At 44.9% G+C, this 19,156-nt stretch overlaps 1 protein-coding gene across 3 annotated transcripts in view; it reads left to right on the plus strand.

Moving 5' to 3' along the window:
- The first annotated feature begins 285 nt into the window (after positions 1–285).
- Positions 286–19,156, plus strand: part of LOC143960702 (oxaloacetate tautomerase fahd2, mitochondrial-like) — a 45,743-nt gene continuing 26,872 nt past the window's right edge. The window contains exons 1-3 of one of the 3 annotated variants that reach the window (XM_077469526.1): positions 286–393; positions 10,952–11,216; positions 12,795–13,011. In XM_077469526.1, coding sequence (XP_077325652.1) covers positions 10,957–11,216; positions 12,795–13,011 — 477 coding nt within the window. In that variant the 5' untranslated portion in view covers positions 286–393; positions 10,952–10,956. The other 2 variants (XM_077469527.1, XM_077469523.1) reach the window with 2 other exon arrangements.

Raw genomic sequence — 19,156 nt, forward strand, 5'->3', positions numbered from 1 at the left:
GCCAGAAAATGGGCGCTCTTCTAGCGGTTAAGTGACTTTAGCGCGCATCAACGTGCGCACAATGAAAGTGAAGTGCTCTGGATCTTTTGTAAACTTTCAAAGTTTGTCATGTGCAATTCCCCCCCCCATAACTCCTTTTCTCCACCACAATGCTCTTTAACCCTTCCACTCCTGCCCCCACACACACAAAGCACGGCGACTAAAACCCCCTCACACACACCTGCTCAGTGCCTGCTGGCTGTAATCGCTTGCACGTTTTAAATAAAGTTGTTCAAGGCGGGCGTAGGGAATTCTGGGAAGTGTAGTTGTATTTGGCTGTAGAGCGGGTCACGGGACTGAGCGCTGCTTCTGCCACATGAGGACAAGTTGGGGGGTTCTCGATCTGTCACCCTGGTAACCTGCGCACTGTGTGTTTCTATGTGTCACGTGATTACATGGCGGGGTGCGTTTTATGAGGGTCTGTACTCGTAGGAGGCGCACTGGCCCGTGCAGGATAATGCTTCTTTTTTTTTATATATATATTATTCATAAATCTTTCAATTGCTGAATCACCTACACATAGTGCAGGCCTCATAATCATCAGGTTGAGGATGTACTACAACGGCCGCGGCTGTGCATGGCAACCAATCAGATTGTAGTTTTTCATTCTCCAAGGTAGTGAGGTGTCCAGTGTGTGTGTAGGTGTGCTTTTCCTCCAGAGGGAGGCGCTGGTGTTCCATGCAAGCGCTGTGTCCCCATTGACATGAATGTGGGCAACACACGGCCCTCGCACTGGGTGGCGTCCTCATACGCCTGTGTGAATGAGGCCTCAACTTATATATATATATATATATAATATATATATATTTTTTAACCTTAAATTTTAGAAGTCCGTTGCTGATCACAGTCCCATTAACACTCAGATTTTTTATTTTTTTGTAAAGCTTATTACCTTTTTATTTTTTTTATTTTTTTGGGTCAGTATAGTAAACAGTTGCACTTTTGCTGTACCTCGCCTCAGCATCCTATTCAGCTGGCCATTGGCTCCTGGGATATAAGTATCCTCAATCCCAGGAGTCAAAGGAAATCCTCCGCTTCTATGAGTGCGCCACGCTTTGTACGCACCGTATAGCCAGGAGCACCGTATCCCGGAAGATGCTACGAACGGGCTTCGGATGCCCACACTAAGACCCCTTTCACAGGGGGGGGGGGGGCGCTTTGCAGGCGCTACAGCGCTAAAAATGGCGCCTACAAAGCTCCCAGAAAGAGCCGCTGCCGGTTCTCCAATGTGAAAGCCCTGAGGGCTATTACAATGGAGCCGTGCGCTGGCAGGATGCTAAGACCCCTTTCACGCTAAAAAAAAAAAAAACACCTGAAAAGCTCACAAAAATCTATTTAATTAAAATCAATGAATGCTTTCACACTGGGTTAGTGCGCTGGCAGGGCGATGAAAAAACGCCCCTCTCCATTGAAATTAAAGTGGTTGTAAACCCTTACAACACACTTTGACCTACAGGTAAGCCTAGATTAAGGCATCGCTGGCTGAAAAAAACTTTCTGGGGTGATGCCTGTAGCTGCAGGCATCATCCCGGTATAAGCACGTCAAACCCCCGTGATGTACCGGTACGATGCAGAGGCACATCGTGACCACGGCATGTGTACAGCCCTGTCAGTTTGTAATATTAGAATTTGGGTTGGCGACTAGGGGACAGTAAAACCATTGCTCAGCCACCTGTTTTACTACCCCCTGGCTGCCCGTGTAAATTAACCCTTACTGACTGATGATTAATAATGATTAGCCTAAAATCACACCTGAGCAGGGCACACCTTAAGCGTTTTAATAGTGTTTTTGCTTGTGTTTCAAGCTTCAGGAGTTTGCGAAGGGTGGTAAAATCGCAGCTCAGCTGTCTCGTTTTACTGCCCCAGCTGCTCATGTGAATAAGCTCTTAAAGTAATTGTAAACGATAACCTTGTTAAACAACCTATTCAGTTAAAATGGAAATGAAAGGCAAAACATTTGTGTAAATAAATGTATATATAAAAAAAACAAAAACATTCTAAATACCTTTTTTTTACTTAAATTTTTTTAATCTTTCCCTTTTTCAGAAGTGATCACCTTCCCTCTGTTTCCTCTGTTCTCATCTGTATAAGAGCAGGGGGGGGGAAAGCAACAGCACACTGAACTTTCCAGGGAAAGGCTGTACAGGGGGGAATGTTAGGACTGATCATTGGAGGAGAGGAGCCCGAGTTCCCAGCACAGCTAGAGAACTGACCATGGTGTGTTCTCCTGCTTAGTGTGATCAGCTTTTAGCAGAAAAGCAGATAGACTGGCAGGAACACCAGGGATTTGACACAAAGGAAGAAATGCAAAGATAACAGGATACATTCTCATACAAGTACATGGTACAGCAGGCACATATCAGGAATATGAAATGCTGGGGTAACAAACACTTTAAGGCCCTATTCAGAAACTGTGTGACACGATGCTTTTTTTTTTGTATGTTTTTTTGCTGTGTTTGGCACACAACAACATAGGGAAGCCCAGTCCCTTGATTAGGATTCCCTACATGCAAAAGTAGCTCAGGTACCTTTTTCTTTGTCTCTCAGCCAATCGCATTTTGTCATTTTTCATGGGTTTTGTCGCACAGCAAAAGTGTGACACAAAACTGGAGTGCTACCCATGTTGGAGGTGCCATTAGGAAACAATTGGAATTGGCATAGCTTCCAACTGTCCCTGATTTTTGAGAGACAGTCCCTCTTTCTTCCTCATTTTGATCTGATCTATAGAATTGTATATAAAATGCACTTTTTATCCTTCAAAAAATGTTTCCCAGTGCTAAACTTTTCATTGCTGCATTTATAAATGTACAATTCCAGTATAAAGGAATAGCAGTGGGTTTAATGTATCTTCTTTTTTTTTATTATAAAATTCTCCTTTTAACCACTTCAGCCCCTGAATGATTTACCTCCTTAACAGCTTCCGGACCAGCCGCCGCAGTTTTACGACAGGTTGGCCCCCCTGGGCAAAACGGCATTACCTTACGTCAATTTGCCTTTTGGCCACTAGGGGTGACCGCGGCTCACCACCGGAGCCGATGCCAGTGTCCAGCAGTGCGATGATCGCTAGGCAGCCTCGATTGCTCGTGACAGAGCGAGAATCGGGATCTGTGTGTGTAAACACACAGATCCCGGTTCTCTCAGGGGAGAAGAGACTGATCGTGTGTTCATACTGATTATGAACACTGATCTGTCATCTCTCCTAGTCAGTCCCATCCCCCCAACAGTTAGAACACAGTGAGGTAACACAGTTAACCCCTTGATCGCCCCCTACTGTGAACCCCTTCACTGTCAGTGATATGTTATACAGTAATCAGTGCATTTTTATAGCACTGATCACTGTATAATTGTCACTGGTCCTAAAAATGTGTCAAAAGTGTCCGATGTGTCCGCTGCAATTTCACAGTCCCGATAAAAATCGCTGATCACCATCATTACTAGTAAAAAAATAAATAATAAAAATGCAAAAAATCCATCCCCTAGTTTGTAGGCGCTATAACTTTTGGGCAAACCATTCAATATATGCTTATTGTGATTTTTATTTTTTTTTAATTACCAAAAATATGTAGAAGAATACATATTGGCCTAAACTGAGGAAATTTTTAAAATTGGAATATTTATAACAAAAAGTAAAAGATATTGTTTTTTTTTTTTTTTTTTTTTTTCAAAATTGTCGCTCTTCTTTTGTTTATAACGCAAAAAATAAAAACTGCAAAGCTCTATTTGTGGGAAAAAAATGACATTAATTTTATTTGGGTACAGCGTCGGACGACCACGCAATTGTCAGTTAAAGCAACGCAGTGCCGAATCGCAAAAAAGGGCCTTGTCATTGAGCAGCCAAATCTTCCGGGCTAAAGTGGTTAATAATCAGGCCGTTTTTTACGATGCAGCACTGTGTTATTTTAACTAAAAATTGCCCGGTCGTGCAACGTTGTACTTGTTTACAGATCCCCGTTCTGCCTTTCTGTGGAGCAATCATGGCTGGCCGGTGGACATCCGGTCCACTGGGCACCAGCATCGGCTCCTCCTCCATGGGTGCGGGGGCCTCTGGCGGCCCTGGCACCCACAGTATCTATATAAGGAAACAACATACAGGTATGTTGTTTCGCGCAATAGAGCCGCCCTGCCGCAGTATATATGCGGTGGGTGGTCTTTAAGTGGTTAAAGTGGATGTAAAACCTCACATATATCCCCAGTGAAGTGAACAGCCTCAGATGATACACAGAGAGGAAACCAGTCACCCTAAATAAGTATTACATGTATGTCTGCTGTCTTCAGCTGTATATGTTCTTTAAAAAGTCCACATTGTGTTACGGATTTTCTCTTCCTGGTCAGCACTGGGAGTGGATTATTGGCATACAGCCAAGACAGCTGATTGGGTGAAAGGGATCCCCCCTCTCCACATTGGCAAAGGAAGGAATGTGTAGAGCTCTGCTGTGAGATGGCAAGCTGTCTGCTAATCTATTTATAGCAATCTCCCCGACACACACTTCAGGCTCCCGTCTCGGAAAACTTGTCAGAAGTTATCGGGCTGATAACAGAGCTACGGAGCAGGAGAAAGCTACAGGGCTTAGTGCTTCGGAGAGAGATAAGAAAACACTGCAAATATATATGCCCAGCTCAGAATCTTCTTTACATCCACTTTATGGGGAAGTGGCAGGCAGAAATGTGCGTGTGAATGTGGCCTGAAAGAGCGGACATGCTTCCTCGTTTTACAACGTTACCATTCTGGGGTAGCTGATAGTATCCCCAAATCTTTACCAAAACACTGTACATAATTCTATTGTCTTCGGGAGAACAGAATGTAATCGTTTATTTTTAAATACGTAGAAATGACTCTCTTCAAGCACTTCAGGGAAACGTTTTTTATTTAATATTAACACATCGTGCCTGTAAGGCCCCTTTCACACTGACGTCCCGTTCAGGCCCGCCTGTCAGTTTTTCAGGCGGACCTGAACGGGTGCTCCATAGAGCTCTATGGAGCGTCGGATGTCAGCGGTGACATGTCCGCTGACATCCGACCCGCTCCGATCCGAAAAAGTGTGACGGAGGAAAAAGCTATTTTTCCATCCGTCTGCGGATCGGATCGGGTGACGACGGGCACTGCGGTCCGTCGTCATCCGATCTCCCATAGGGGAGAGCGGCGCTGTGACAGGTCCGTCCCTGCACAGTGTGCGGAGACAGACCTGTCATCTCCCTGCTCAGCGGGGATCGGCGGAGTGATCCCCGCTGAGCAAACGGACATCCACGGGGCGGATCAGAACTGATCCGCCCCGTGTGAAAGGACCCTAAATCAGGCTTATGGTTTGATGGCAATGCGTCATCGGGTTCTGTTCAACTAAATGCTGCAATTAGTGACTATATAGGATCACCAACCTCTGATTCCTGGTCTTATGATATAACCCACTGTGCATGTTTCTTTACTAACACCTTCTTGGGTCGTTCTCTGCTCATTATCTGTCCTTACCGATCCATCTATACTGCAACATGATGCCGTCCTTTGTATCCATGGCAACACCACTTTTTTATGCTCATTCTGTGATATTATTTATGATTGTGTAACGCACGCTGCTATACATTGTCATTTAGTTAATAAGATTCAATGCATAAAGAACATAATGCTTGGTTTATTATCAAAACGGCTCATTCACACAGGTAATGTGGAGTAGAAAACAGATGGAACCATTATCAGTGGTAGATATAGTCTAAAGCAGTGGTCTCCAAACTGTGGCCCTTTAATTCTTATTGATATCTGGCCTTTCAGGCCACAGACACCAACAGCAGGGAAATAATTCCTGCACTGACTCCAACAATGGGGTACTATTCCTTCACTGACACCAATGATGGGGCATTATTCCTTCTACTGGCACCAAAAATGGGGTACTATTCCTTCACTGACACAATGATGGAGCATGATTCCTTCTAGTGATGCCAACAATGGGGTACTATTCCTTCACTGACGCCAATGATGGAGCATTATTCCTCCTACTGACACCAACAATGACTCATTATTTTTCCCCCTAATACCAAAGATGGAACATTGTTTACTCCCACTTACACCAGGACATTTTCTACTCCCACTGGCCACAGTCTAGCCCCCCTAAAGTCTGAACAATAAACTGGCCCTTTTATTTAGAAAGTTTGGAGACCCCCCTGTCTAAAGCAAGCCCCTTGTACACATTTGTGGTGGGCTATATATGGCCTAATCTTGCACTGATTGGATTGCTATTTCATGGATTGGATGAGACTAAGGCCCCTTATACACCTCATATTACATAGTTTTGGTAAATCTAAGGCCGCGTACACACGGGCGGACTGTTCGCCCAACTTTGTCCGCTGAACAGTGTTTCAGCGGACAGTCCGCTCGTGTGTGGGCTTCAGCGGACAGTTTCAGCGGACAGTCTGACGAACAAAGTTTTTCGGAATTCCCGTAAGACAGTCCGCTGAAACTTGGTTTGAGCGGACAGTCCGCTCGTGTGTAGGCTTGTTCGACAAACTAAGTTTCGCGCATGCTCAGAAACGATTTACACGGCGAAGGTTGCATTGCAGTGTATTGGACGTCGTATTTTTCGACCCGTCGTACGTGCCGTTCACGTCATCGCGCACGGTTTCAGCGGACTGTTCGTTCATCGTGTGTGGTCAAGTCCGCTCATGCAAATTTTGAGCAAGCTGTTTGTCGGATTGTTTGACAAACTAAGTTGGGCGAACAGTCCGCCCGTGTGTACGCGGCCTAAGAATATATGGTCAGATTGTAACAGCTACAGTGAACCTTATGCCGCGTACACACGTAGCAGACTATCCGGCGGACTTAGTCTGGTGGACTTTCCGAACGAGCTACTTGTCCACACAGGGCACTTTTTCAGCGGACTAATACGGCGTACTTAGTCCGCCGGACTATCCGCCGTACTTTTGAAATGAACGGACTCGCCCACACACGCGGAGGAAAGTCCGCTCATTTTGAGCGTGTCTCCAGGTAGCCGGGGCCAGCGACGCCTCCTTCGCTGGCCCCGGCTACCTGGAGACACGCTCAAAATGAGCGGACTTTCCTCCGCGTGTGTGGTGTCACCTGGTATGGACTTTAAGGGGAATCCCTACGCCGAAAAATCGGCGTGGGGGTCCCCCCCAGGTCCATATCGGACCCTTATCCGAGCACGCTAGCCGGGCAGGAAAGGGGGTGGGGACGAGCGAGTGCCCCCCCCCCCCCTCCTGAGCCGTACCAGGACGCGTGCCCTCAACATGGGGGGTGCCTTGGGGAAGGGGGGGCCGCCCCAAAGCACCTTGTCCCCATATTGATGAGGACAAGGGCCTCTTCCCGACAACCCTGGCCGTTGGTTGTCAGGGTCTGCGGGCGGGGGGCTTATCGGAATCCGTGAGCCCCCTTTCAATAAGGGGGCCCCCGGATCCTGGCCCCCCACCCTATGTGAATGAGTATGGGGTACAATGTACCCCTACCCATTCACCTGTGGAAAAAAAGTAAAAAAAAAACAACACACAAGGGTTAAAATAGTTTATTGCACAGCTCCGGGGGTCTTCCGTCTTCGGGGGTCTTCTCGCCGGACTCCTCCGCTATCTTCTGCTAGCTCTTTTACTAGCGGAGGAGCCCGGCTTTCTTCTTCGCCGCCGCCCTCTTCTTCCGACTTCGGGGGTCTTGTCCCCCTCTTCGCTCGTCCCCATCCCCTTTCCTGGCCGGCCGGGTAGCGTGCTCGGATAAGGGTCTGATATGGACCTGGGGGGGACCCCCACGCCGTTTTTTTTCAGCGTAGGGATTCCCCTTTAAGTCCATACCAGGTGACGGGGCCAGCGACGCCTCCTTCGCTGGCCCTGGCTACCTGGAGACACTCTCAAAATGAGCGGACTTTTCTCCGGGCGGGAAAAGTCTGTTCATTTCAAAAGTACGGCGGACTGGCACACACACGGCCGGATTGTCCGCCAAAATGTGAGTCCGGCGGACAGATTGGAGTGCAAAAAATACTTTCTTAGTCCGCCGGAGCCCACACACGGGGGGGATTGTCGGGCGTACTTGAGTCCGCCAGACTTTTCCACCGGATTGTTTGATCGTGTGTACGAGGCATTAGGCCACCTAGTCTTCTCTTTGGGTAACAATGAGCTGTTTAATGACTATCAGAATCATTACTACCCTATTCTTAGTGGGTCATCTCCCCGTGTATGGCTAGCCTGTCATTCGGGTCCAATTTAACACAAATTGCTGTTAACTAATGTATGTGTGCACTCCCTCGCTTCTTGGCATGTTGCTGTCTGGCCACTATATCTCTGTTATGACTGACACCCCTGGCAAGTGACGTGGGCTCATCTAAGATGCAGGGTCTAAGTGACAATTGGCCTTCACCAGAGCACCCTGTAAGGAGTGATGAGTGGTGACCCAAGTGGCCCCTTTGCTGCAAGCTGGCACCAGGTTGTGGCACTCAGGATTGCCCTACCAAGTGATCACAGGAAAAGGGTGGTTACACTGAGGAGACGGGCAGGTGGCAGGCAGAGGGGAGTCAGTATCCAAGCTTGTGGCAGAGAAAAGAATAGAAGGGACAGGCAGTCTGCAACAGGGGTTGGAGAAACAAGAAGGATGGCAGGCTGTCTGGATCAACAATAAACAATCAGAACAGCAATTTTAAGGGCTTGTTTACATGCTGCGGATTGCTTTTCAGAGGGCATTTGCCAGGCGGGGAGGAAGCCTCCTTACCTTCTGGTTTAAACACCCTAAAAACCTGTGCATGGCACTGCTTGCAAGATGGCATGCATGATGTGTTGCAAATGGACAAGACAAGCCATTGGGGGTTATTTACGAAAGGCAAATCCACGTTGCACTACAAGTGCAAAGTGCACTTGAAATTGCACTGGAAGTGCACTTGCTGTAGATCTGAGGAGGACATGCAAGGATAATAAAAAACAGCATTTTAGTTTGCACATGATTGGATGATAAAATCAGCAGAGCTTCCCCTCATTTCAGATCTTCCCCTCAGATCTACAGCGACTGCACTTCCAAGTGCTCTTTCAGTGCAATTTCAAGTTCACTTTGCACTTGTAGTGCAAAGTGGATTTGCCTTTCGTAAATAACCCCCAATGCCTCCGAATCCTAGAGGTACTGTAACGCTCTATGCATACAGGCTTATCTGTGCTTCATCACTCACTGACCAATTTGTTTCAAGTCAATGCCAACTTGACCAGTTGGCAGAACCTCTGACTATCTAGTATTATTCAGGGGTCTTGGCGATCAGTAATGGATAAGAAGGCCAGCATGTGGCCCACCAGGTGGCAATCCTTGAAGGACCTTCTGCTCTTTTGAAGCCTTAGGCCGCGTACACACGGGCGGATTGTCTGCCCAACTAAGTTCGTCAAACAATCCGACAGACAGTCCGTTCAAAATGACCATGAACGGACTTGACCACACACGATGAGCAGACAGTCCGCTGAAAGCGTGCGTGATGACGTATACAGCACGTACGACGGGACTAGAAAAACGACGTCCTATACACTGCAATGCAACCTTCGGCCGTGTAAATCCATTCTGAGCATGCGCCATACTTAGTCCGTCCAACTTGCCTACACACGAGCGGACTGTCCGCTGAAACCAAGTTTGGACGGACAAAACCAAGTTTGAACGGACTGTCTTACGGAAATTCCGTAAGACTTTGTTAGTCAGACTGTCCGCTGAAAAAGTCCGCTGAAGCCCACACACGAGCGGATTGTCCGCTGAAACACTGTTCAGCGGACTAAGTTGGGCAGACAGTCCGCCCGTGTGTACGCGGCCTTATTTATCCTAAAATGGTTTGCACAGTCAATATTTTCAGCCTATAATCAAAAAAAAGACCAGCTGACAGGAATAAATTGTTGGCTACTAGAGGAGCCTGTACATAACTGCAACAGCTTTTGCATCACCAGTCGCTCTGGTGTGAATGGGGTCTAAGGTGTGATGGGGAGCCAATTACAATAAAGGGCATTGCAGCACACCAACGCATGCATTACCACAGCGCACTGATATGAATGGGTGCACCCACCACTCTTGGCTTCTGGATACAAAGGAAATACCTGGGGCTTCTGCTGAGTATGAGGAACGCATGGCTGACTTCACTTCCTAATGTAAGAAAATACTGTTTGGTTACTCAGGTGCTGTCAAATTAGGGAAGGGAGCGAGTGCCCAGTCCTTAAAGCAGAGCTTCAGTCATTTTTTTTTTTTCATCTTTCCATCTATTAAATCTTCTGCCCTTTTTGTTTTAACTTTGGATAGTAAAACATTTTTTTTTCTGCCAGTAAACGCCTTATACAGCCCACTTCCTCTTGTCTGGTCATTAGTCTAGGCTTATGACATAATGCACACACTCTCTCTGGTGAGAGTTTGCCAGGAAGGGAGGGGGTGAGTCGTAAGAAGGCCAATGAGAAGTGCAGAGCTGGAGGTGTGCCTCTGTGTAAATCCAGGAAGTGAGCAGGCAACAGCTTCAGCTGCCCACAGTTAAAATGATTGCAGCCAGATTCAGTGGAGGGAGAATTATGCAGCATATTTGGCAAGTACAGTATCACAGTATATCTAAAATAATATGCAAAGTGGTTGGAGGGAAGCTTCAGAATGGCAAAGATCTCTTTATTACGAATTATGTGAGCAGACTGCAGTTCCCTTTTAAAGAAGTGCCCTGTTGTGGTTTACACAGGGATCACTCTTTGGTCCCAGTGATTGAAGTAAATGGTGTGGGAATAAAAGCAAAATAAATATGTGCAGTTGATGGGGCTGGTATTAAAGTGAACCTATTGCTTTGCACTGCATGAAGACAGGTCCACTTTAATCTCTATGTGAAATATATACTGTCACACGCGCTAGCAAGAGAAATCCTATCATTCTGATACTGTGCAATTGTGGATTTTTAGTGCACATATTTAACTCCTTTTTTTTTTTTTTTTTTTCCTTAAGGGCTAATGTCGATTTGGGTCCGAGGTGCAGTGCGATTGGTCCAGCAGAGCCCTATTTGTAATATACTGAGACGAGGCTTCTCTCAGATTCAGCCCCTTAGGATGAGATTCGTTCAGTTCCAGAGTGCCACCTCTGCAGGCCAGAGAATTGGTGTGGAGCTGGATGGGGAGAAGATCATTGACCTAAATTCCTTTGATTCTTCATTACCTCCTACAATGAGAGAGTTCTTAGAAGCTGGAGACGCGGCCTTTCAGACAGCCAAGAGGTATAATCTCAAGTTTAGACATTCAGATGTCAGATTCAGGCATTTAAAAGTGTTTTGGCGCTGGGTCACCCTCGAGATTTTATATGTATTATCGTTTTTACTTTCACTGCACAGAATGCAAGTTCCTAACTCGGGTGTTGCCGGCTGAATCATCTTATGGTAACAGTCAGTAGAAAATGCTGTGATTCTGTCATATGTGGGGGAAGAGTCTGTTTTCATATGGGATTGCAGACCTAAAACAAAACTGTCCTGGGACTTTAATAGACTGTAAGCTGAGTCACTCTTTCTGATAGTCCCGGGGTGACACTCAGGACTCAGAAACCTACAGAAAATATGCCGGTATGGGTGTGTGTGAAAGGTGATCAAGTGATTTCTAACCCAAAGTGGGCTAGAAGGTTACAAAGATAGGGTCTGTAGGTTTGTTCTTAAGTTGAATTTGTATGTAAGTTGGAACAGGTACATTTTTTTTTTTTAAGTGTATTGGACAGCATAGAGAAGGGTTAATACCCCTGTAACATTTGTTTTGATGTCGTCTGTGCCCCTGTTCAGAAGATTCCCCCTCACTTTCTGTCCCAATGACAATGGGCTTTTGAACATTTTGGGTTGTTGTGGAAACAAGGATTGGTGATTAAAACTCCAGTGGAGACACCTTTTTCCATTATAATTCTTACAGGAGTGAATTTCCCTTCCTAGGGGTAGATTTCCTCTCGCTTCCTGTTGTCTCCCTCTGTCTGTTAGTAGGAGTCGCTTGTAAGTCGGATGTTTGTAACTCAGGGACTGCCTGTATCTGGGGTGTTAGAGAGAGGGTTTAAAAGTGGATAGCACCGTCTGCCTAAGCCCCCGTACACACGGTCGGACATTCCGACAACAAAATCCATCTGATTTTTTTTCAGACGTATTTTGTCCGAAACTGGTGTTGCATACACACGTCGGACAAAGTTGTCGGAAAATCCGATCGTTCGGAACGAGGTGACGCTCGTTGTTGCGATGGGACTACGTTGCGGCTAGTAGACAATAGCTTTGGCTTCGTAATTTGATCTGAGCTCTGAATCTTTGTCCGATTGGAATTCTCTACAAACAATTGGAAAAAGTCCGACCAGATTTTGTTATCAGAAAATTTAAGGTCCTGCTCTCAAATTTTTTCCGTCGGAATTTCCAACAGAAAAAAGTCTGATAGAGCCCACACACGATCGGATTTTCCGACAATATAATCCGATCGGACCTTTTTCCTTCGGAATTTCCGACCGCCTGTACAGGGCATAATTCTGCAAGCAAGCTTACAGGAAGGGAGAGCAAATGACGACCTCATCAGTGTGCTGCTGTTCCTTCATTGTCCGATTTTACAGGCTGGAGCTGATCCTGGAACAGGCTGTACTGTTATCTGAAAAGTAGTTGGACAGAAGTACAAAACTTGGTTGTTCTGTGTGGCAGGGAGGCCTACACAACAGTACTGGCACAAAAAAATGACATCCTTTGGTAGTGAAAACGGATTACATGTATATATTTCAGTTGTGTATTTCCTATGTGCCTGGAGTTCATCATCAGTTGTTTTGCTCACCTACGTTTCCCGTTCCACAGAGCTTTGAACTCCGGTCAACACATTCTGAACCGCAATGACCTTACTATTTTGGCTCCGATCACCAACCCAGACAAAGTTGTTTGTGTCGGGATGAATTATGTGGACCACTGCCTGGAGCAGAATGTTCCTGTTCCTAAGGAGCCCATCATCTTCAGCAAGTTCCCCAGCTCCATCATTGGCCCATATGACTCCATTGTCCTTCCACCTGAAAGCAAGGTAAATCTTGTACAATGGAAAAACTTTGATATAACCGTAAGCTAAAAGTTATGTACACGCAGCTCTTGTGAGTCAGCTGCTTCTGGCTTCAAGGTTAAAGCTGAAGTTGAGATATGGCAATTTTTACATGGCTACAATGGTCCAGCTTTGACCAGTAAAAGTATGTACTGTATGTGCCATACCTGTGGGATCCCCTTGGAAGCTGGAAATCACAGTAGTAGGCACTGCTGTTACAGTGATTGCTGCTGTATAAGAAACTACCCAATATAGCCAAACCCAAACACCAGCCCCAAATGAACATCAATCCAGGGAGTTCACAAGAACTGCCTGGGTCCTGGGACATGGGTCACAGAGATGAAGACACCAAATCTAAAACCACGAACATACAGCAGCAAAGTACACAGAAATATAACCTGAATGATAATGCATCACAAAGTTAGATGCTACATGTGTTGTCAGTGATTGTGTTCTGTTTGGTAAAAATACAGATCTACATGAACCTGTACAACAGGAGAGGGGTGATGCAACCTTGGGGTCAGCCGTAAGTCTAGAATCACTCCTGTGAAAAAAAATGTGTCCCCTGGCACAAAAATTTATATATAAAAAAAAAAAAAATCTGCTGCAGTTAGAAATTCTCTACCATTGGTTAGAGGAAAGTTGATATTGTATGAAAAAATGTAACTGTGCTGATAAAGTACTTATATATTATTACCACTAATAACGGTATCAGTAAAATGTGCACAAACATAAAAATTGTATAACTATATAGTGCATAGTTAGTGCAAATTATTAAATCATCAAGTGCAAGAATTGCAGATTTATCAAAACTGCAGGACACAGATTTTTAACCACCGCCTTTCGGCTATAGCACAGACTTAAAGTGGAAGTAAACTCCCCTATCGTTTTCAGCCAAGGAAGCTGCCATCTTTGCCTCTGTTTAATCTTCAACTGCTATGGTGCTGCACATGGGATTCGTTATGACGGGTGTCATCAGGACATCGGTCCTGGTCAAGGAGAGCAGCCGCATGCTCATCTGTGCCACCTAACGGTGCCTAACAGTACACACCAGTGCTGCCCATCAGTGCCGACTACCAGTGCCATCTTATCAGTACCATCTTATCTGCGTCTATCAGTGCCCACCAGTGCAGCATATCAGTGCCGCCTCATCAGCGCATATCAATGAAGGAGAAAAAATACCTGTTTGCAAAATTGTATAACAAACTATGAAACATGATTTATTTATTTTTTTTCCCCCCATCTTTTTTTGTTTCAACAAAGAAAATTAAAAACCCTAGTAGTGATACCACCAAAATAAAGCTCTATTTGTGTGAAAAAAATGATAAAAATGGAATTTGGGAACAGCGTTGTATGACTGCGCAATTGTCATTCAAAGTGCGTCAGCACTTAAAGCTGAAAATTGGTCTGGGCAGTTGGGGGGTTTAAGTGCCCAGTAAGGAAGTGGTTAACAATCTTTTCCAAGGTCCACTTCACACTTCTATCATTTAACTCCCATGTGCATAGTGTGTTCAAAATCACATCCGTGCTATTTTGGAAGCTTTTTCACCACTTCGTCCATCACCACCAGCTTCTGAAATGGTTGCTCACCAGAGCCTAGAAAAAAGTTTGCCTTTGGTTCATATTGGGATAACCACTCCCACTTTCCTGGCGTTTCTCCAGATGGATTGCCACTAGTTACTCCTCAAATCTTGATACCTCATAAGAAGTAAATAGCCATCATTGTGCAATATGCTTTTAAAAAATGTATTTAACCACTTCAGCCCCGGACCAATTTTCAGCCTAAGGACCAGAGGTCTTTTTACAATTTCGCACTGCACTGCTTTAACTGGTAATTGCGCGGTCATGCAATATTGCACCCAAATGAAATTTGCGTCCATATCTTCCCACTTTCTTTTGATGGTATTTGATTGCCTCTGCGATTTTTATTTTTTGCGATATAAATGGAAAAAGAGCGAAAATTTTGAAAAAAAATATATTTTCTTTTTTTGTTATAAGAAAAATCGAATAAACTAAATTTTAGTCATACATTGAGGGCAAAATGTATTCAGCCACATGTCTTTAGTAAAAAAAAAATGTCAATAAGCGTATATCTATTGGTTTGCGCAAAAGTTATAGCGTCTACAAACTAGAGTACATTTTCTGGAATTTACACAGCTTTTAATTTATGACTGCCTATCTCCATTTCTTGAGGTGCTAAAATGGCAGGGCAGTACAACCCCCCCCCCCCCCCCAAATGACCCCATTTTGGAAAGTAGACACCCCAAGGAAATTGCTGAGGGGTATGTTGAGCCCAATGAATATTTATTTATTTTTGTCCTAAGGGATTGAATAATGACAAAAAAAAAAAATTTTTTACAAAAAGTTGTCACTAAATGATATATTGCTCACACATGCCATAGTTATATGTGGAATTGCACCCCAAAATATATTCCGCTACTTCTCCTTAGTATGGGGATACCACATGTGTGGGACTTTTTGGGAGCCTAGTTGCGCACGGCACCCCAAAAACCAATCACCACCTTCAGGATTTCTAAGGGTGCAAATTTTTGATTTCACTCCTCACTACCTATCATAGTTTCGAAGGCCATAAAATGCCAAAATAGCACAAAACCCCCCAAAATGACCCCATTTTGGAAAGTAGACACCCCAAGCTATTTACTGAGAGGCATGTTGAGTCCATGGAATATTTTATATTTTGCCACAAATTGCGGGAATATTACAAACTTTTTTTTTTTTTTTTTTTTTGCACAAAGTTGTCACTAAATGATATATTGCTCACACATGCTATAGGCATATGTGAAATTACACCCCAAAATACATTCTGCTGCTTCTCCTGAGTACAGGGATACCGCATGTGTAGGACTTTTTGGGAGCTTAGTCACGTACGGGACCCCGAAATCCAAGCACTGCCTTCAGGATTTCTAAGGGCATCAAATTTTTATTTCACTCCTCACTACCTATCGCAGTTTTGAAGGCCATAAAAGTAGACACCCCAAGCTATTTGCTGAGGGGCATGTTGAGACCATTGAATATTTTTTTTTTTTTTGTCCCAAGGGATTGAATAATGACAAAAAATAAAAATAATTTTTTTTTTTTACAAAACGTTGTCACTAAATTATATATTGCTCACACATGCCATGGTTATATGTGGAATTGCACCCCAAAATACATTTTGCTGCTTCTCCTGAGTACGGGGATACCACATGTGTGGGACTTTCTGGGAGCCTAGCTGCGTACGGGGCCCCAAAAACCAATCGCCACCTTCTGGATTTCTAAGGGCGCAAATTTTTGATTTCACTCCTCACTACCTATTAGTTTCGAAGGCCATAAAATGCCAAAATAGCACAAAACCCCCCCAAATGACCCCATTTTGGAAAGTAGACACCCCAAGCTATTTGCTGAGAGTCATGTTGGCTGAACGAAAAAAAAGAGATTGATTGGTGGGTATGCCCACCATTAGAATACCTCCCTTCATCCACCCACTTCTAATGATGGACATACATGCACCATTTATATATGCCGAAGCATGGGGGCATCCTCCCACAAAAAAGTTATGCCGCGTACACACGGACGAACTTTTCCACGGGCAAGCCCTCCGTCGGAATTTCGACCGTATGTACGCGGCATTAGGAGCAAAATCGCTCCTCCACCCCTTATGCCCCCATGCTTTGGGCATATATGCTCTTCTTCTTTTTTTTTTTTTTTTTTTTAACTGTAGTGGTGAAATCACCTCTTACAGCGTTGGAGTCGCGGCTTTATGTATCGTGGGAGCAAACGCTGTTGCTGTCAAGATAAATAAATCCACGCTGCAACTGAATGGCGTACCTGCTAAGCAAATTATGGTTAACGTTAAAACAAAGTAACATTACAGTATAACAGTAAAACCTTACCATACCATACCTGCAAAGCAAATGCCAAAAAAAACTGTAAAAAATAAAACATTTTTTAACACAACCTGTGCCTAAAATATATATATGCCGAAGCATGGGGGCATCCTCCCGCAAAAAAGTTATGCTGCGTACACACGGTCAAAATTTTCCACGGGCAAGCCCTCCGTCGGAATTTCGACCGTATGTATGCGGCATTAGGAGCAAAATCGCTCCTCCGCCCCAGCTGCCCCCATGCTTTGGGCATATATGCTCTTCTTCTTTTTTTTTTTTTAACTGTAGTGGTGAAATCACCTCCTACAGCGTTGGAGTCACGGCTTTATGTATCGTGGGAGCAAACGCTGTTGCTGTCAAGATAAATAAATCTGCGCTGCAGCTGAATGGCGTACCTGAAAACAAGAAAAATGGTTAACAATAAAACACAGTAAAGTATAAAAAATTAGAGAGAAGAGAGAGAGAACAATAAAACGACAACTATTTTTGGTTTTTATATTTTTATGGTTTTTTTTATTTTACTTTTTTTTTTTATTTTTTTTTTTTTTATACACTTTTTTTGAACTGTAAACTGTAACAACTGTAACATTTCGGGTCTCTCAAAATGCGATGGCATCTTGGGAGACCCTGTGTTAGTGTGCCTAGCCTGTGAAATGCTGTACCCTACGCTAATACTTCACTAGTTCATGGTAGCGTTCAAAACACTCACCAAGGCAAAGACCAGGATTGCCAGGACAGCGTGGACAATAACAATGGGTGTCACGCCTATATCCGCGCTTGGTACAGACACGACATCTTTTTTGGGGGGCTCGTTGGGTAGGGGTACTCGGGATGGCATAAGAATAATGCCTCTCATGCAGCCGGCTTACTGCATTTGGTTGGGAATGGTGAGGTGCAGAACCGTCTGGATACAGAAGCTCTGTGACAACCTCTCTTTGGAAGAAAAGAAAGGTTAAAGTCCCGCCTGAAGCTTTGTATAGCACAAAAGAATTCAGCAAAGCCAATTGAAATAAGTAAGCGGACACTTTTTTGTACCAGCGTCTGGCCTTACGGGAAACTAGATACGGCGCCAACAACTGATGATCGAGGTCCACCCCTCCCATATTTTTGTTATATTCGTGGACACAGGAGTTTCTCCACAATACCAGTCGCCGTAGAAATTTGGACCGTCGTGTCTGCATGAAGGGAGGTAAGAACGAAAACATTCTTATTATCCCTCCACTTCATAACGAGCAAATTATTACACCGATAGCAGGCTCTCTCCCCCAGCCTAAGATGGGAATCTACAAGCCGCTGGGGAAAGCCCCGGCGATTAGGTTGCACGGTGCCACATGCTCCAATCTGATGATCAAACAAGTGACTAAACAGTGGCACGCTGGTGTAATAATTGTCCATGTACAAGTGGTACCCCTTTCCGAATAAGAGTGATACCAAGTTCCACACTATCTTGCCAGCGCTTCCTATGTAGTCAGGGCAGTTCTCCGGCTCTACGTAACTATCTTTACCCTCATAAACCATAAAGCTCCATGCATAGCCTGTGGCCCTGTCACAGCACTTATAGAGCTTGACCCCGTATCTGGTACGATTGCTGGGAATGTACTGTTTGAATGACAAGCGACCAGTAAACTTAATCAGGGACGCATCAACGCAGACAACTTGATGGGGAGTAAACAAGTCTGCAAAACGTTGGTTGAAGTGGTTTATGAGGGGCCGAATTTTGTAGAGCCGATCGTATTCAGGGTCTCCACGATGACGACAAAGTTCATTGTCACTGAAGTGCATGAACCGCAAGATCTGCTCGTATCGTTTCCTGGACATGGAGTTGGAGAACACGGGCATGTGGTCAGTCGGATGCGTGGACCAATAAGCCCGCAACGTCATGAATTTATGTGTGCCCATGTTGAGGGAAAGGCCCAGAAAGGTCTTAAATTCGGAAACCGTAACTGGTTTCCAATCTCTGGCAAGGGAAGGCAACTGGGAATTAGCGGCGATGTGTTGACCAGCATATAAATTGGTTTGGTCCACAATAGATCTATAGAGATCTTCTGTGAAATACAGAGAATAAAAATCAAGTGGCGTAAAATCATCTGTATCCACCTGAATACCGGGTTGGGCAGTGAATGGGGGAAGTACGGGTTCTGCAGAAGTGGTGGGCACCCAATCAGGATTGGCGAATTCTGCAGGAAGGGCACTATGGGCTTGACGGGCCTGCCTTCGTCTTCTTCTTGGTGGCAGCGGGACACTAC

This window comes from Lithobates pipiens, unplaced genomic scaffold (assembly GCF_037356315.1).
Source record: "Lithobates pipiens isolate NorthernLeopardFrog02 unplaced genomic scaffold, aLitPip1_a1.2 Scaffold_8, whole genome shotgun sequence".
Lineage (NCBI taxonomy): Eukaryota > Metazoa > Chordata > Amphibia > Anura > Ranidae > Lithobates > Lithobates pipiens.